This window comes from Chelonia mydas, chromosome 1 (genome assembly GCF_015237465.2).
Source record: "Chelonia mydas isolate rCheMyd1 chromosome 1, rCheMyd1.pri.v2, whole genome shotgun sequence".
Classification (NCBI taxonomy): Eukaryota; Metazoa; Chordata; order Testudines; family Cheloniidae; genus Chelonia; species Chelonia mydas.
The window spans coordinates 254,283,885-254,303,249 of NC_057849.1; the positions used below are offsets into that span (position 1 = coordinate 254,283,885).

Below are 19,365 nucleotides of genomic sequence, written 5' to 3' on the forward strand. Positions count from 1 at the left end.
TGCAAAGAGAGTGTAAAATGCTACCAGCCTGGTAGCTTGTGGCAGTCCCTTTGCACAGGAGCCGGAGTTTCTGTGTGGTGACTGGCAGTAATGAGTCAGGCTCATCGGTCCCATTTGACAGTCTGCCTTTCACTTCCCTAACATGGTGGGAGGCAGTTTCGACATACATGCTGCAATCACAAAGCTGCCTGGCTTATGGGCTCTCTTTCGGTAGCACTTCCTCAATCTGGTGGGAGCGGGTAATGACAGGCTAACACTGATGTATTCAGAGTAAGATCCCTGAGGCCTTGCAGAGGGTTCCCAGTACATCCAGACTAACAGAGCTAGAGGGGTGGGGTCCTGTTTGCTCCCAGTCCACTAGAAGAAAGAAAGGGCTGGTCCTTTCTGGGGCTCACCTGGACACCAAGGAGCTGAAAGGATGTCTCTTCCCCGTCAGCTGCGAGACAAGAGGTGAGTTCCACAGAAACACTGTGTTACCACTCTGCTCCTTCCCTTTTGCTTTGTCTGTGAAGAGACACTGCCTGGGTGTGGCTGCAGCCACCAAAACATTGGGCTTCCTTTGTGTGTGTGGGAGCCCTCAGTTTTTAAATAGGAATAGCCCCCCTAGTGCTATCAGGGGCCCCATGGAAGGCTCCCCATCCAGGGAGGGCAGCAGGTATTTGCCTCTTTGTCCTTCCCGTAGTTCCACCAGGGGAGGGTAACTTTAAACTGCAGCTGGGGCTCCACAGCAAAGGCTGGCTATGACAGCAGGGTCACATCCCGTGGCCGCTCTAACAGCAAGTGGTGGCGCCTCCCGAGTTTGGAGTTGTGCTGACTAACTCCAGCAGAGCAAGAGATTGTGGGCAACTTCCGACACTACAATGCCCTTCTGGGTGGACTCTCCACCGTCAGAGGCCCCTTGTTCTGGGGTCTGATGGTGGAGGGGAGAATTGATCCCCCTTCCATACTCTTTGCTGAGTGGGAAAATATTCCATTGCTAGAACTGGAAACCACCTTTTCCCCATTCCCACTGCTCCTCCACTTTCTTCTCCAGCACTTTTACTTCAGGATTAACACAGAGAGAGCTCTCACATGGTGGCATGTGACTGAGGCAAATGAATGTGCACCTCTCTGTTTTTATCAAGGGGGTTGGGCAGAGAAGGGCCTGAAAAGAAGGTGAAAATGGTCTGGTCAGACCTGTGAGCCCATTACTCTTTATTGTGTATGCAGACAAAAGTGAGATAGCTGCCCATGCTCACCTTAGGCCAAGGCAGACTGGTCTACAATTATTATCCTAATGTAAGCGGGGGAATGGTCCCGCTATTGTGAGGAACTTTCCTGGCTTATACAGTACTCCAGTGGACTTGGGTAGCAGAAGGATCTGAGTCCCCACTCCCTTTACCCAGAGACCTGCCTGACCTCGAGGGCTCCCGTTCCACTGTCCTGTGTGGCAGAGTCCTCATAACCCCGACGAGGCTGGGCCCAGGATTCCTGGGGGGCTCGACCCCCAACCTTGTTGTGGTCACTTAGGGCAGGGGCTAAGGTGTCCCCACTCTGGGGTGCTCTTTCCACTCTGGATGCTTCCCTGACCCACTGACTATTGCATATAGTTCAAAGCAAATACAATTTATTAAACAATCAATTTTTAAAAAATAAGAAATGGGAAAGGTTAAAGGAAAACGCGTCACCCCGCTCTGTGGCACGGGGACGTCACAACCAGCGTCTCTGGAATGTCAGGGCAGTTCACAGTCTGTTCCTCACATGTCCCAGGCCTCCTTCTCAGGCCCTGGCTGTGCGGCAGGGATGCTGCGGGTCAGACACTTGCTCTGGCCGTGGCCACACGTCATCAGGCTCTAGGCAGCAGAACCCTTCCCAGCAGAACCGTTCGCCTCTGCCCCATTGGGGTTATGATCCCCCTCCAAGTCTAGCCTGCAGGGCCTCTTGGCTGGGGGCGTCTCTCTGTGCTGGGTCCGCTGCCCAGGGTCCCCCTCACTCTCCCCAGCTGCTCACTGCACCTAGCTCTGGTCTGGTCTGCTCCAACTCCAGCTCCAGCACTGCTGCTGTTCTGCCTCCAGCTCAGCTCCCCAGGCTGCTCCTCTAGCCCCTCTCTGGCTCTGGCTGCTGCTCTCTCCTTAGCTCTGCCCTTCTGGACAGGCAGTTCCAGCTCACACTGAGAAGGACGGGACCCCATGCTCCTGACTCCCTCATTGCCCTGCCTGCCTCATCAAACAGGCTGACCTGGAGCATTGTCCTCTCCCCATTGGCCCTGAGGGCTGTCAGTCTCAGGGTCTTGATTCTTCTTCAGCCGTTCCACTCTCTTTTGGTCCTGGGAGAGGGCCAACCAAAACCCCCACTACATTTCAGAAAGGGGCCAACAGTGCCCTTACACCAAGTTTTCTATACACTGTAGGATGGTCAAGAACGTGCCTCGTTGTCTGCCAGCAAAAGCATGCTAACTCAGACCCTTCGGTGGGTAGCCCTGCTGGTGTGGCTGGACCTTAGAGCATGGGGGCAGATTTTCAGACTCACTGCATACCCACAGCTCTCACTGATTTCAGTTGGAGTTGTATGTATTCAATGCTCCTGAAAATCAGACACTGGAGGTCTATACAGTCATCCTTGCAGTTTGTGGGGCCCCAGGCTTCTAGAAAGAGAGAAATCCGGGCATGAATTGCCTTCTTCTTGCTTCTGTTGCTGTCTGGTGCCTGGCAGCAAGATGTTGCCTTCCCCCCCTGGCTCTACTGCCTGCGAGGGTATCATAAATATAAAGGGAAGGGTAACCACCTTTCTGTATACAGTGCTATAAAATCCCTCCTGGCCAGAGGCAAAACCCATTCACCTGTAAAGGGTTAAGAAGCTAAGGTAACTTCGCTGGCACCTGACCCAAAATGACCAATGAGGGGACAAGATACTTTCAAATCTGGAGGGGGGACAAAGGATTTTTGTCTGTCTGTGTGATACCTTTGCCAGGAACAGATCAAGGATGAAAGTTCTCCAACTTCTGTAAAGTTAATAAGTAATCTAGCTAGAAAATACATTAGGTTTTCTTTGTTTAATGGTTTGTAAAATTCGCTGTGCTGGAGGGAATGCATATTCCTGTTTTTGTGTCTTTTTGTAACTTAAGGTTTTGCCTGGAGGGATTCTCTATGTTTTGAATCTGATTACCCTGTAAAGTATTTACCATCCTGATTTTACAGAGGTGATTCTTTTACCTTTTCTTTAAATAAAATTCTTCTTTTAAGAACCTGATTGATTTTTCATTGTTCTTAATATCCAAGGGTTTGGGTCTGTGTTCACTTGTACCAGTTGGTGAGGATATTTTTATCAAGCCTTCCCCAGGAAAGGGGGTGTAGGGCTTGGGGGAATATTTTGGGGGAATAGGACTCCAAGTGGTCCTTTCCCTGTTCTTTGTCTAAAATACTTGGTGGTGGCAGCGTTTTACCTAATCCAAGGGCAAAGACTTTGTGCCTTGGGGAAGTTTTAACCTAAACTGGTAGAAATAAGCTTGGGCGGGGGGTCTTTCATGCAGGTCTCCACATCTGAACCCTAGAGTTCAGAGTGGGGAAGGAACCTTGACAGAAGGAGATAGGACCAGCCCAGGAGTTGCAGAGCTTACATGGAGCCATTAGTTTGCTTGTGCCAAAGGCCAAGACCAGCTGTAGTAACCTAGCTCTTTCTTCTCTTGCCTTTCAGTGACTTTGACCAGCTTCCAAATGAGGTGCCTGTCTCCGCTAACATTGCAGATGCCCAAGAGAAGAGCGGCTTCACCAGTTACTATGTAAGAGAGAGACTGTCTCCATGTGCTCACAGGCGTGACTGGCTCAGCACTGGGTCAGGGAAATAGGATGCAACGTGCCTGGCCTGATGCCGATAGGCATGGCCTGCTGTGTATACAGCCTTCCGGTCTCCGTGTTGTTGGGTGAGGCCTGCCTTCCCCTGGAATGGGGAGGTGTCTGTCACAGGTGCACCCTGACAATCCAAGTAGCTGTGGGTGTGGCTTGACAGTGATGGGCTCTTTGGCACTGCCTGTTTCCTAAGTCTTTCCATAGCCTTGTTTAGTAGATTCAATGGGGATAGGGGGATAGAGAGTCTGACAAGGAATAGCCCATCTTGGCACGTGCAAATTAGGAAGCTCCCTCCTCCACAGAAGAGGATGTCAGATCAGGACAGTGAATCACTGGAGCACCAGGGAGGAGAATGGGAGGGAAGGAGGAAAGAGGGGCGTGAGATGTGCAAAGAGTGAGCTCTGGATGAGGTCTGCTCAGTGTGCCCTCTGCTGGGTAGACTCCTCTTGCCAGAGGCATTGACCACTGATCTCCCACTGAGGGTCTGCAGGGTTTAGACTCGGCTGCAATAAGTCTTGGCTACTATCTGCTTAAGTCTCCTTGGAGTGTCTGGGTGCCAAGTGGCACAGGGTTCAATGCTTGGGAATCAGGCCGTCCATTAATCACAGCAGACCAATCTGTTTGGGAAATCAACGGGAGTACTGTCTGGTGGTTAGAGCAGGGGACCCAGAGTCAGGAAATCTGGGCACTGTTTCTGACTCTGCCACTGACTTGCTGCGTGACCATGGACAAGACTCCTAGGCCAGAATGTTCAAACTTGTGTGCTTGAAATCAGCGAGAGTTATGAGTGCTCAGCACCTCTGAAAACCAGGACCTTAAATTAGGGGCCTAAATGTGGATTTAAGATGTCCAAGGCACCCAAGCTTTAAAATATTATCTTTAATCTCTTGGGGGCATTAACTTCCCCATCTGTCAAATGGCAATCATAAAGTGGTGTCCTGCCCTCTGATGGAAGGTGTTATATGAGAGTAAAGTATTATTGTTAGCATTATCTAATGCCTCAGATCCTCCCAGGTTTGCTGTTCGCTTGATGGTGTGGTAGTAAACAATCACAGTGGCTTGATCCATAGGAAACTTGGGGACACAAGCAAAATCAGTTGGTGTGGTTATTATTTTATAGCACCTAAAATGCCAGGTTCTTAACAGAAGGCTTACCTTCTACTGCAGCCTCCTGAAAAAACAGCCCAGACAGTGGACGGCTGGCTATATCCATCCGCTCTGTGCCTCACTTGCACTCTGTAGATCTTATTAGGTATGCATGTGACCCTCACTCCCTCTTCCCCTTCAGGTGTTTGTCATTGAGGTGAAGACAAAAGGAGGTGGCAGATACTTGATCTTCCGCCGCTACCGCCAGTTCTACGCCCTGCATAACAAGCTAGAGGAGAGATATGGGGCAGAGAACAAAAGCAACACCTTTGCCTTCACCCTCCCCGTGTTGCCAGGTAGGCTGTTGTCGAATGCAGCCCTGTGCCTGCTTGCAGACATCCTTGGTAGTTATTCCAATCTTAGCTTCTCCTAGTGGAGCTCATTGCAGGGAAGGGTGCCGGAGTCCTGGCTGTGAGAACCAGTTCCCAGCAATGGTGGTTGTAGAGATCAGTGCAGGTGTAGTGGCTGGGGGATTTCCTCCAGCAGGGGTCACTGATGTGGAAAGCTGGAAATTCTTTTGCCTGTATTTCTTGTCCCAGATGCTACTGTCATATTGCTTCCTTCCCATTTTCTTTTTGGTAACTCTTATGGTTTGTTGGTTTTGTGCTTTCCAGGAAAGGTTTATGTTGGCGCGAAAAAGGAGATTGCAGAGAGCCGGATCCCTATCCTCAATATTTACATGAAGGTAAAGCTTCAAGTTAGAATAGAGGTTGTTGTGGGTATACAGAGTCAATGCTTTGGATAGGTCCTATTTGAAATCATCTTGGATAGCTATGTCCATCCCAGCAGGGGGTACCTGGCTCTCTTTATGGTGCTCACCCTGAGACACCCTACTTCCCCGAGTCACCATAACACTGGGGAGAGAACTCCTTCGTGTGCAGGTTGATTATGGGCCCTGTATTAAATGAGTGGCTGACTGGGGCCTGCAGCAGTGGATGGGCTGATAGGCAGTGATGGGAGCCTGCCACTGCCCAGCTCTGCCTTCTCCCCACAGGGATTGCTGTGATTCTGGGGTGGGAGGATGACAGGAAGAGGGTGAACGTCCCTGGAGTAGATCAGGCACACCGGCAACACGTTGGCCAAGGCTAGCAGTGAATAGAGGCAAAACCAGCAGCTGCTCAACCCTGTCCCACTTAGCAGGGGGATTTCTGACAGTGATGCACCTCCTTTGTGTGTCTGTAGGTTGGAGAGGTGTTTCCATTACCCAGATAACATACAAAGCGGATCTCTCTCACTGGTGTTATTCTGCTCCCTTGTCTCCTCTGACACAGAAGCTGCTCTGCCTGCCCAGCTGGGTGCTGATGGATGAACACCTACGACTGTTTTTCTACCAGTCGGAGTTTGACCTTGAGCAGGTGCCACAGGGGCTGCGGCGGCTTCGCCCACGCACTCGCCGAGTGTAAGCCTCTGATGTGTTTCCTCCTGGGTGCTTGCTCGAAGGGAGGGTGTCCAGCGCCCCTCGAGGAGAGGGAAATTGGGGAGTCCCAATGTGTCCCCCAAATAAGTCAGTCAAATCCTACTCTACTGCTTGTCTGTGCCATGTAAACTGGACTGTTCCCACCCTCAGTAGCTAACCCTCCAGTATTCAGGCTGCATTCTGTTTAAGGCCAGGGAAATGCTGAAAGGCCATTGGCACTGTTTTAAAATGGTGCCCCACTCATTGCACTAGTGACTCTGTTCCGGTGATCTCTGTAGGGAGCTGTGTGTGGTGTGGGCAGGCCAGGATTGGGGACTTGATCCTGCACTGCTGAAGTCAATGGGAGTTTTGCCATTGATTTCAACAGCAGTTGGATCAGATCTTAAATGAATGTGGAGACTCAACTGGTCCCCATGCCTCACCTGAGCAGGGGCCTATCCTCCAGAGCAGCACTGGGATCCCACAGGAGAGCTGTGCTGTGTAGAGCAAAGGAGAATGAATTCCCCTCCCAACCCAGCAGCATGTGTGTGTGAAGGCCTGGATTGAATTAACACAATCCTTAAGGCTGAGATTTTTCCAAGGGAACTAACTAGCCCCCCAGGGCAAGTCTCACTTCCCTGCTCAGCGCAGTGGGAGGGAGGGATTCCTCCAGAGCGGGGTGGGTAAGGGAGGTCTAAGATTCTGAGTACACTGTTGGAATTCCCGTCTGTGCTCAGCAGAGGGCTTTGCCAGGCAGGGTTTGCTGCTGCGACACACGAGAGCTGAGAACACTGGGATTAATGTAGTCGTGTCCGTGTCTATTTGCTCGACTCGCATGTCGTGCCCAGATACTCTGGCGCTTTGTAAAGTGACTTGTGACTTGGATCACCTGCCTCCTAGATGGTGAGGAAGCAAAGACTGTGCTATTCAGCTGCTTTTCTTACCGCTAGAAAGGGGTGTTTACCTTCCCGTTGTCTCCTTCCTCTGCAGCAAAAGCATTGTGCCCCAGGCGCCCGGTTTTGACCGCATGGCAGCTCCGCGGGCTGAGGTGGGTACCCTGTGCAGCATGTAGCAGGTTGTAAACAAAACTGCTTTTCCACTCAGGGATCTCTCTTATTACATCTGTGCCATTCTTGGGAGAGCTTCATGTGTTGGGGGAGGAGGGAAAACGGAATAAGCATAGATAGGAAATTCCTCTCACTTCAGTGCAGGAGAGGGGAAGGGTAGGAGAGACTAGTGTGCGGTGAAGCAGAGGACTGAAGATATATATAGACTGAATCCCCCCCTCTGCTGAATAACAGGAGGGTCTTATTGGAGGATCAATATGAGCTGAATCTCAGAAATGACAGAACATAGAGAACTCAGTGCCAACTTTTCTGCATTTAGGGGGCGTCACCCACAGACTCAGTCTCAGGCTCCGATTCAGCAAAGGACTTAAGCACATGCTTAGCTGGAAGTATGTACTTAAGTCCCATTGCTTTCTGTAAGATAAGCACGTGCTTAAATGCTTTGAATCAGGGCCTGCAGCATTCTCGTCACCAGGACTGGAAGAGCAAGGAAAACCAACACTCCTGTTCCAGCCTCAAGACCTAAGCTGGGAAGGGGAAACTCTTACAAATGGAAAGGGGTGGGGAGAGAACGTGAAAGAGTGGGGGAAAGGAGAGAGAGAGATAAAACACGGAAGGTAAAAGTAGATGGGACAAGGCTGAATCAGACAAGAGATTTCATGGGGAGAAAGGGGTTTGGGGGAAAAGAGAACGTTTCAATAAACTGAAACCTTGTAAAAGGGGGAACACTTACAGAACTAATAGTCCAAGGGAAAAGTTGGGCATTGGGAAAGATACACTCAAAATCCAGGAAGATACATGGAAAATAGGAAGAGCAAAGGGAAAAGAAGGAGAAGAACAAAGGAAAGGGCAAGTTCCTGACCCCACCCCCTTCCCCTTTAAGTGAATAGAAAGCTTGTTTGATACAAGATTTTGAATCTGCCATTTGATGGCGATTTGGATATTTCCAGCTGCTTTAAAAATAATCTTTCCTGGCTTTGGGAAAGACGAGTTGACACTCCTTCCTCAGCCCCAGCTCCCCTTGGGTATTTGTAAGGTTGACTGCATTCCTTTCTGTCACTAACAGGAAGTGGGGGCTTTTCAGGGCATGCGGCTGCAAGCCTCTTTCCTGTTTGAGCAAGCAGAGTTGGCTCAGAGTTTTCCTGAGTTGGAGTGGTTATTTCCCTCTGTCAAGACACAAGACACTTGCACTGTGAAGCCGGTGTGGGAGGCCCTTCTTAAGAGAGACACTAAGCTCCTTTTTTGGGGCCGCAGGGTGGAATATGTTGGTGTGCTCTTGCTTCTCTAAGACAAACGTAAGGGGACTCTTGTCCCCTAACTAAAACTCAGTGGGGGTGTTTGGGTTGGCTAGCTCCCAGTACAAAGGGGAAGGGTCAATGGGAAATCAGGACCCTGAGACTGACAGTCCCCAGGAACAATGGGGAGAGGCCAATGCTCCACCTCAGCCTGATTGACAGGGCAGGGAGGCTAATCAGCGAGTCAGGAGGCCAGGGGGGTCCCATCCTCCATGTGAGCTGGAATTGCCTGGGTCAGACAGAGTGGGGCCGAGCTAAGGAGAAAGCAGGGGTGCAAGCTGAGCTGGGGAGCAGAGCTGTGCCAGATCCAGAGGGGCCAGAGAAGCAGCCCAGGAAGCAGGTCAGTGCTGGGAGCAGAGTCACAGAAGAGGCCACAGAGCAGACCTGTGCTGGGAGCAGAGCTGCAGTAACCAGAGCCAGAGGGGCCAGAGAAGCAGCCCAGGGAGCTGGAGGCAGAGTGGAGCTGGAGCTGCAGCTGGAGCTGGATCAGTCCAGAGCCAAGTACACTGAGCAGCTGGAGAGAGTGAGGGGGGACCCTGGGCAGCGGGCCCAGCACAGGGAGACGCCCCCAGTCAAGAGGCCCTGCATATTATGTAAATGGGGGAATGGTCCTGCTATTGTGTGGAACTTTCCTGGCTTATATACTACTCTAGTGAAATGGGCTAGTGAAAGGATCTGAGTCCTCGCTCCCACTTCCTTTACCCAGAGGCCTGCCTGACCTGAAGGGCTCCCCTTCCACTCTCCTGAGTGGCAAAGTCCTTGTAACCCCCACAAGGCTGGGCCCAGGATTCCTGGGGGGCTCGACCCCCAATCTTGTCATGGTCACTTAGGGCAGGGGCTAGGGTGTCCCATCTCTGGGGTGCTCTCTCTGCACTGTATGCTTCCCTGATCCACTGATCATTACATACAGTTCAAAGCACATACAATTTATTAAGCAGCAGTCAATTAAAAAAAAAAAGAAGAAATGGGAAAGGTTAAAGGAAAACGCGTCACCCCGCTCTGTGGCACGGGGACGACACAACCAGCGTCTCTGGAATGTAAGGGAAGTTCAGTCTGTTCCTCACACGTCCCAGGTCCTGGCTGTGCTGCAGGGATGCTGTGGGTTGGACACTTGCTCTGGCGGTGGCCACAAGCTCTCAGGCTCTAGGTGGCAGGACCCTTCTCAGCCTCGCCCGACCCGTCGCGGTTACGATCCCCCTCCAAGTCTGGCCTGCAGGGCCTCTTGGCTTCCTGACTCCCTGATTAGCCTGCCCGCCCTGTCAATCAGGCTGACCTAGAGCTGACCTCTTCCCATTGTTCCTGAGGCCTGTCAGTCTCAGGGTTCTGATTTCCCATGGACCCTTACCCTTTCTTTTGGTACTGGGAGCTAGCCAACCAAACACCCCCACTGAGTTTTAGTAAGGGGACAACGCAAAGGAAAGGGGGCTGCAGCCAAGGGGAAATGCCATGGAAAGGTTTACCCAGAATGTATTCTGGAACAGAGGGATTCCAGCGAGACTTTGCCTTTGAACTGCCCTGCTCTGGGGATGCACATTTCCATCCCTGGGCACTAGCAGCTTGGAATGGTCTCAAAAGCAGAAATTGTTTGGGCCATGGTTTTGCCCTCTGGCAGATCTGAATGTTCAGTGTAAGGCTATTAGAAACTATGGGCTCAGTTGCTTTGAGATCCTTTTCAACAGCTGAAGACAGCAGCTCTTGGATCAATCATTCTCCATTGCATCTGTACCCTTTTTTAAATTAATAGTTACTATAGTTTATGTGGTTTATGAAAGCCTGTTTAAAGAGCTATTTATATTAGTCACTAGCGAGAGGGGATTGGGTGTCTGTCCTCCATTATGAGAACCACCATCTTCTGAGATCTCAGTCTTTATTTGTTATTCTGAATAGCAGAAAGGATCTGAGGGGCTTGGGGCTCCAGTTCTCTATATGACCATGCACAAACATTTGGATCTGTGATGGGAAGTGCATGTTGCTCCAACTCTCCCTGCTTTCCTGAGCGCTCCAGCTCGCAGTTTGCATCTCAATAGCAGGGATCTGTTAGGCAATATACTCCCAAGAATGTGAGTTACAGGAAAACAACCTTTTCCTGTGAGTGTGCCAGACAGGGAAAGCAGGAAAGCAGAGTTCCCTAACTCTGAATTTATCATTGAAATGGTGATTATTTCCCCCAGGCACTGTTTGACTTTCTTGGAACCAGTACACTGGAGCTGAACTTCAAGAAGGGAGAGTTAATCTATCTACTCAGCAGGATCAACAAAGATTGGCTAGAGGTAAGACTGAGGTTACTGGGGCTGTGCTAGAGTTTCTGAGCTGTCAGTGTACAGCTGACATTAGTCCATGAGAGAATAGTCCATAAGGCCCAGATCCTCAAAGGTTTTTAGACTCCTGACTTCCAGTGATTTCAATGGAAATTAGTAGTCTAAATAATTTTGAGGATCTGGGACTAAGCCTCTATCTCCATATTCCAGGGTCCTTCCTTTCTAGGCTCTGTTTGGATTTTAGGTTTCCTCTCCTTTGGTGCTTGTGTTTCGCTTGTACTCTCTTTGCCTGTAGTGCACTCTAGAGTATGTAGAGTGAGTAGAACACACACAGGCCACAGAAAAGAGAAGGAAACTCCTGTTCAGATGTGATTGCTTGTGTTTGCGTTACTTGTGACACACTACCCTCCAGCCCTACCTGCACCGCCCTGTTTTGCGGGGGCTTGGGCACTATGAGGAGGTAATGAGAACGGGCTGCAGGACCATGCTGGATGTCTGCTGATATGGTATCTCTGCTTTCTATAAGAGGACAGCCTTCATGGGGAAGTATCTGATGTCTGTATATCATACACTGCCCCAGTCCTTCTGTAGCCAACCACCCAATCCAATATTCCTGTTACAGGTACGACATCAGGTCACTTCCACTGCAGTCATCTCATTATGTTGATATAGTGTACTTGGACTTTCAGAAAGCCTTGGACAAGGTACTATATCAAAGGCTCTTGAGCAAATTAAACAGCCATAGGATAATGAGGGAAAGTCCTCTCATGGATCAATAACTGGTAAAAAGATAGGAAACAAAGGATAGGAATAAATGGTCAGCTTTCCCAGTGGAGAGAGGTAAATATCCGGGCCCCCCAAGGATCTCTACTGGAACCAGTGCTGTTCAACATATTCATAAATGATTTGGAAAAATGGGTAAAACAGTGAGGTGGCAAAGTTTGCAGATGATACAAAACTACTCAAGATACTGAAGTCCAAAGCTGACTGTGAAGTTACAAAAGGATTTCACAAAACTTGATGACTGGGTGACAAGTTAGTAGATGAAATTCAGTGTTGATAAATGCAAAGCAAGGCACATTGGAAACTATAATCCCAACGATACATGCAAAAATGATAAGATAAATTAGATAAAGATAAGATAGATAAAGATAAAGATAATTTAAGATATAATTTATAATTTAAGATAAATTAGCTGTTACCACTCAAGAAATAGAGTAATTATTTATAGTTCTTTGAAAATAGCTGCTCAGTGTGCAGCAGCAGTCAAAAAAAGCTACAGAATGTTGGGAACCGTTAGGAACGAGATAGATAATAAGACAGAAAATATCACAATGACACTATATAAATCCATGGTACGCCCACACCTGGAATATTCTAGGCAGTTCTGGTTAACCCATCTCAAAAAAAGATGTATCAGAATCGGAAAAGATACAGAGAAGGGCAACAGAAATGAAGACAGATTAGACTAAAGAGATGTCTAAGGTGTGGTATGGCTGAGGCCTATAAAATCATGAAAGGTATGGAGAAAGTGCAAAGGAAAGTGTTAGTTACCCCTTCACAGAATGAAAGAATTGGGGGTCATCCAATGAAATGAATAGGCAGCAGGTTTAAAACAAACAAAAGGAAGTACTTCTTCACACAACGCACAGTCAACCTGTGGAACTCACTGCGAGGGCATGTGGTGAAGGCCAAAAGTACAACTAGGTTCAGAAAAGAACTAGATAAGTTCATGGAGGATAGGAACCGTCAAGGGCTATTAGCCAAGATGGTCAGGGATGCAATCCCCTGCTCTGAGTGTCCCTAAACCTCTGACTGCCATAAGCTGACAGTGGATGACAGAGGATGGCTCTCTCAATAATTACCCTGTTCTCTTCATGTCCTCTGAAGCATCTGTCACTGGACACTGTCAGAGACAGGATACTGGGCGAGATGGGCCATTAGTATGACCCAGTATGGCTGTTCTTACATGACCATATCTGGGGAGTTCTGGCAGTCATCTCCATGGAAATGACTCACATTTCCACAGCAGACCACTTGTAGCCAAAATAGTGCCCTCTTTGTCATTCTCTTCTTTCCACTTGTCCCAGGGAACCGTCCACGAGGCCACTGGAATCTTCCCATGTGCTTTTGTGAAGATCATTCAAGACTTACCCCCGGAGGAGGGCACTATCAATTGGCTGCGCTGCTATTACCAGGATGACACTGTCAGCAGCATCAGGTAAGGAGACGATGCTTTCAGGTGATGCTGGAGAGATGCCCGCGCTCCTGCAGCCCCGTCAGGGAACTGCTCTGATCATGTGAGATGACGATATCTTTTCCCTCTTCTAGGGACATATCAGTGGAAGAGGACCTGAGCAGCACCCCATTGTTCAAGCACCTCATGGCATTAATGAGGTACAGCACCGGCAGATGGAGGTGCAGGCACTATTGGATGCAGAGAGTCACTCCCAGGCATATTTCCTGAGTTCCTCCCTCCGCTCCTGGCTGTGTTAGGGTCTGTCCAGCCACCCCGGTGTTCTGGGCCTGACCTACTCCTCCCTATTAACCTGGAGAGTTGGCAGTTGTCACAACCTGGCCCAGGACCAGTCTGTGTGGTCCCTAGTCTGTTGTGAATGGACCCAATGACTGGGTCCCATGTGCTTCCAAGCCAAGTGGGCCTGGGCAGAGTCTAGTCATTGCTTCTAGCTGTTGGACTCTAGGACGCACTCCCAGCCTCACTCCTCTTGTCTGACACCCTTGGGATGTGGGAGACCAGTGTCCAGCCACCCTAGACAGTCATCTACACAGGAGAGAAAAGGTATTGCCACCACCCATGGAGACGTCGGCACTGCACATACTATGTTGTGTCCACACACAAAAGTGCTCTTTATTTTTACAAGTGATGCCAGCATCATTGAGTGTGCACCTCCTCTGAGCAAGTCTTGATAATGTCTTTGCCCACCCTGTTATTTATGAGTGGTATTGTCGTAGTGCCTAGAACCCTAGTTATAGACCAGGACCCCATTGGGCTAAGTACCGAACAAACACAGTCTACCCCAACACCCCTGCCCACTGTTGCAAGTCCAGTGTGGCTGGAACTCACAGGCATTGCAGTCACATAGACATGGCTGGTTCTCCCATCTCAGCCCACCAATGCTTTTCCCCACTCAGCCCTAAGCTTGCCAGCCCTAAGCTTATAGAAATAATGAGTCCAGGCCCTCAAGATCATGAGATTGGCTTGAGACTCCTGAGACTTTAATTATAAATGTTGGAGGTTTTTTTTTTAAATTTACCTTTTTGGCGTTTGAAAAGGTCACATTTTCAAATTATTTTCTCAAGCATGAGGTCTGAGATACCCATGTAATCAAATGACTCCAGGAGCTGGGGCTTTAAGAAAAACTTGCAATAAAATTGAGAGACTTGACAACACTATTGATCAGTGACCTCTGCACTCTGTTAACACCTCCCTTTGGTCTTGGCTCGCCTTGTTCTCTCCAACCTGGTTTTAGCAGGCCTGCAAGCCACTGAGCCATCCATCACCTGGTTTGTTGTGATGGACAATCCCACAAATAACAAGCTGGACACACGGCAATAGGCAATAGAATTTCACTATAGTTTTAAAACTTGGAGTATTAAAAATCAAACATGGGGGCCAGTTTCCTTCCACTCTTGTAAAGGAAACAAACAAGGGGGAAAGGGGTTTTTTATGAATTTACCAATTTTATATAGTTTTAATACACTATTAAACCAGTAGACCAAGAGACCCGAGAAAGAACTCTGCGTGGCTTGAAAGCTCGTCTCTCTCACCAACAGAAGTTGGTCCAAAATAAGATATTATCTCACCCACCTCGTCTCTCTCATATCTTGGGAGGAACGTGGCTACAACAACACTGCAAACAAATATTAAACCAATAAACTATTTTACTTATTGTAGAGCAGTTTTTTGTTGGGCCACTCATCTGGGAGTTGCTGGAGTAGCATCCCCCATGTTTGCCCAACCTCTGAAAGGGATAGTAGAAGAAGCAGTATAACTTCATTTTGAATGACAGTGGAATTACAGATATACTCACTAGGCAATACTACTCCTGCCTCCTAACTGCTCCAGTTGCAAATTCACCTATCCCTGGCAGTCTAGCTGGGTTTCTGTAATGGTGTTTGAAACACTGGTTGTCTACTAGCAGCCAAACTCTATAGTGTGTCCCTAGTGCAGAGGTGGGTAAATTACGGCCCAGAGGCCTCATTCGGCCCTTCAGACATTTCAGAGCTCCAGCTGGGGAGCAGGGTCCAGGGCTTGCCCTGCACCAGCCGGGGAGTGGGGTTGGGGGCTTGCCCCGCTCCGCGCATGCCAGGGCTCCGTGCGGCTTCCAGAAGCAGTGGCATGTGCCCCCTCTACCTCCTACGCGTAGGGGCAACCAGTGGGCACCGCACACTACCCCCTCAGCTCCCATTGGCCAGCAATTGCGGCCAATGGGAGCTCCAGGGGCAGGGGTAGCACCTGTGGACGGGGCAGCATGCAGAGCCACCTGGCCACGCCTGTGCATAGGAGCTGGAGGGAGGACATGCCGCTGCTTCTGGGAGCTGCTTGAGGTAAGTGCCACCCAGACCCTGCACCCCTAATCCCCTCCTATGCCCCAACCCCCTGCCCCTGCCCTGATCCCCCTCCTGCCCTCTGAACCCCTCGGTCCCAGCCCAGAGCACACTACTGCACTCCCAACCCCTCATCCCCCACCCCAGAACCCGCACCCCCCAGCCGGAGACCTCACCCACTCCCACACCCCAACCCCTAATTTTGTGAGCATTCATGGCCCACCATACAATTTCCATACCCAGATGTGGTCCTTGGGCCAAAAAGTTTGCCCGGCCCTGCCTTAGTGAGATGCATTGCTGGCAACCATTTTCAATAAGTATTGGCCTAGTGCAGATGTACCCGCAGAGGCCAGTGTTCGAGTGAAGGGCAAAGAGACCCCGGCCTCAGCTTCATATCTGTATAGTGTTAATACACAGCACGGTATGGGGACAGCTGATCTGACACCTCCCATTCATTGGCTTGGGAAGGGTTAAATATCTTCAGAAAGCTGGGTGTGCTGCCGTTCTTTAGAGTTCTTCTTAGAGGGCTGCTGTCTCTTGTACACTAACATGCAGTATCTTCCTGGCATTGTTTGAACCCTAGGGTTTAATCCATTTTTCCTCTCCTAGGAGAGAGTTTGACCGTGATGACATTGTTCTGAATTACCGGGACTCTGAGGGTGACCTGATCCGTCTGGTCTCTGACCAGGATGTCGAACTCATGGTGTCTCAGAGCAGGAGACGGCCCTCTGAGAAGCATTTTTTCCCTTGGAAGTTGCACATCACCCACCAAGATGACCTCAGTGTCTACAACACCAGCCCAGGAGGAGACACCAGTCAGGCACTAGATATGAAAGGACGGTGACTGCCACAGGGAGCTGTTTCAACAGGTGGCTGCACCCCTCCATCCACTGTACCGACTGCTTCTTTTAACTAGGCTTGAGACAGGCAACAATCACAACAGGTTAGATACTGGTACCCCGGGACATGGAACAATCAGAACAAGTGGACCTACTGGCGCCTGAGAGCAGAAGTGCTGAGGTGTCAGGGGAGCCCTGCAAGCCCAGGCACCTCAAAGACTCAGTGGACATTGTTAGTAAATGTAGTTAGTAAGCTGGCTGTAAATAATTGTAATTGTGTGTCCGTGTTGGGTTTGAAGTGTTGTTTTGGCTGGGAAGAGAAGATGTGCTATTGTGGATTATGCCTTTAAGGGCTGAGCGCCCCAGCTTGAAATCTGGGGCCGACTGGAACTGGTCATGGAATAAAGCAGAGTTCTGTCTAGCGCCTTTAGCACTGAGTGATGACAGAACACCACAAAAGAGAATGGGAAGGATGCTGGGGGACCCCAAATGGCCCCTGGGATTTGCCATGCTGCTGGGTCGCCCTACAGTGAGGAGGATAATTTCAGGGGCTTTTATGACAAGCTGTTCCTGCTTGTCTAAGCCCCATCTCCCATAGCAACATCTCTCTGTGGGCATGAAGCTGCCAGCATCTCAGGGTCCGTGTTCATAGAATATCAGGGTTGGAAGGGTCCTCAGGAGGTCATCTAGTCCAACCCCCTGCTCAAAGCAGGACCAATCCCCAATTTTTGCCCCATATCCCTAAATGGCCCCCTCAAGGATTGAACTCACAACCCTGGGTTTAGCAGGCCAATGCTCAAACCCCTGAGCTATCCCTTCCCCTGTTCTCTGATGTCTAGGTCCACTCCACAGATAGTAAATCCAAATGGGAATCAGAGTAACAGCCGTGTTAGTCTGTATTCGCAAAAAGAAAAGGAGTACTTGTGCACCTTAGAGACTAACCAATTTATTTGAGCGTAAGCTTTCGTGAGCTACAGCTCACTTCATCGGATGCATACCGTGGAAAATATAGAAGATGTTTTTATACATACAGACCATGAAAAAATGGGTGTTTATCACTACAAAAGGTTTTCTCTATTACCAGCAGGAGAGTGGGGTGGGGAGAGAGAAAACCTTTTGTAGTGATAAACACCCATTTTTTCATGGTCTGTGTGTATAAAAACATCTTCTGTATTTTCCACGGTATGCATCCGATGAAGTGAGCTGTAGCTCATGAAAGCTTACGCTCAAATAAATTGGTTAGTCTCTAAGGTGCCACAAGTACTGCTTTTCTTTTTTCCAAATGGGAGTGAATCCCTCAGAAGGGAGGAGATGAACTGTGGCTGGCGAGGGGGCATCACACAGTAACACTGTCCACTGGCTGGGGGTGCACTGGTGGTTTAGGATCTGCTCATGACTGTCCTGTCTGACACAGCTCCTCAGGGAACCCAGGGGCTTCTAGTGTTTGTTCCTTCCTGCTGGCCCTACACAGATCATCTACTTGCCACAGTTTGCAAGGGGAGAGTGTGACGTTCTGTACCTCATGGGAACACCTTACACCCCCATGTTCATCCTTATAATATGATTGTGTGGTATCTAATGCAAAGTTTGTCATGTCGGGTGTCTTTGGAAGGCTCATGGTGTACTGAGCATTGTTGTTATAGTAATGTTATAGTAATCGTTGTTATGGTAATGTTATAGTAATGTGATAGGTTGTAATTTCATGTATATAGTTATGAGGCTGTAACTGTGTCCTCATGGCTTAAAGCAAGCCAAGGCAAAAGCTCTCCAAGAGCAGAGGGGCAGTTCACACCTTATCAGGGCATGTATGGGACAAACCCAGCCCAGCCTCACAGGAACAAAGGACACTGGCCTAGGCAACAACAAAGGATCTGTTGGACTCTTGAGTGAGTCACCCCCCTTTCTTTGGTCAGTTTGGGATTGCAATGAGGTAATGCTCACCTGACTCTGAAGGGTGGGGGATAGGCAGGAGGGCAAAGCCAAGAGGGAAGAAAGAACATGATAAAAAGGAGAGACATTTGCCATGCTCTTCCTCTCTTTTCCACCTCCATCTACAGACATGACCACCAAGCGACTGAAATGCTGCTCAAAGGAGAGAGCCTGGCTGAAGGTCAACCAGCCAGCCTGTGGTGAGAAGCATCTAAGTTTGGAAGGGCATTGAAAGTGTTAAGATCAGCTTAGAATGCGTTTTGCTTTTATTTCATTTGACCAAATCCGATTTATTGTGTTTTGACTTATAATCACTTAAAATCTATCCTTGTAGTTAATAAATCTGTTTGTTTATTCTACCTGAAGCAGTGTGTTTGGTTTGAAGCATAAGAGACTCCCCTTGGGATGACAAGCCTGGTACGTATCAATTTCTTTGTTAAATTGACAATCTCATATAAGCTTGCAGCATCCAGCGGGCATAACTGGACACTACGAGACGGAGGTTCCTAGGGTTGTGTCTGGGACCAGAGATATTGGCTAGTGTCATTCGGTTGCACAATCCAAGGAGCACCTTACATGCCAGAGGCTGTGCGGGAACAGCCCAGGAGTGGGGGTTCTCACAGCAGAGCAGGGTAAAGCTGGCTCCCAGAGTCAAGGATTGGGGTGACCTAGCAGATCACCGGTCCAGATAACACCAGAGGGCAACATCACAAAAGAGAGGGACTCTCTCTTTCCCCAGCTGCCCCAGCTCCAACCCCAATTGATTATTTTGCCCGCAGATGTGAACTGATTCTGGGTATGAATTAGGGCTGTCTCCCCACTATCTGTCCTTGGGATTAGGTCAGAATGAGCTGACTGCAGAGGAATGCCAGGGGTTTGAAAGTAGAAGAGGTTAAAATGTAATCAGTGGTAACTATGGGAGGATTATCTCCCACCCTCAATAATTAACCATTACAGGTTCTGAGGTTCCAGGGTACATGGTGTGGCGGAAAAATAATTACTCACTGACTAAAAAGGGAGGCCAAAGTGCAGTTTACAGAGA

At 49.3% G+C, this 19,365-nt stretch overlaps 1 protein-coding gene across 3 annotated transcripts; it reads left to right on the top strand.

Moving 5' to 3' along the window:
* Positions 1–223: 223 nt before the first annotated feature.
* On the top strand, positions 224–18,686 carry NCF4 (neutrophil cytosolic factor 4). 3 transcript variants are annotated; one of them, XM_007062641.4, is made up of 10 exons: positions 224–450; positions 3,673–3,757; positions 5,113–5,266; positions 5,585–5,655; positions 6,242–6,369; positions 7,357–7,414; positions 10,900–10,998; positions 13,077–13,207; positions 13,318–13,383; positions 16,165–18,686. In XM_007062641.4, the coding sequence occupies exons 1-10, from the start codon at positions 419–421 to the stop codon at positions 16,397–16,399; spliced, it is 1,059 nt and encodes a 352-aa protein (XP_007062703.1). In that variant the 5' UTR covers positions 224–418; the 3' UTR covers positions 16,400–18,686. The 3 variants fall into 3 exon arrangements, 2 of the variants coding, with proteins under 2 accessions (XP_007062703.1, XP_037736752.1); XR_005222695.2 differs by having other exon boundaries at positions 240–450; positions 13,318–13,786; positions 16,165–16,231; XM_037880824.2 differs by having other exon boundaries at positions 240–450; positions 13,318–13,404; positions 16,165–18,680.
* Positions 18,687–19,365: the final 679 nt, after the last annotated feature.

What these genes read in the sequence shown, in the direction of transcription:
- NCF4 (XM_037880824.2), top strand. Translation starts at nt 419, where the DNA reads ATGTCTCTTCCCCGTCAGCTGCGAGACAAGAG. An exon ending in TCAACAAAGATTGGCTAGAG is followed by an intron (nt 10,999 to 13,076) that starts GTAAGACTGAGG and finishes CACTTGTCCCAG; the next exon opens with GGAACCGTCCACGAGGCCAC. An exon ending in GACACTGTCAGCAGCATCAG is followed by an intron (nt 13,208 to 13,317) that starts GTAAGGAGACGA and finishes TCCCTCTTCTAG; the next exon opens with GGACATATCAGTGGAAGAGG.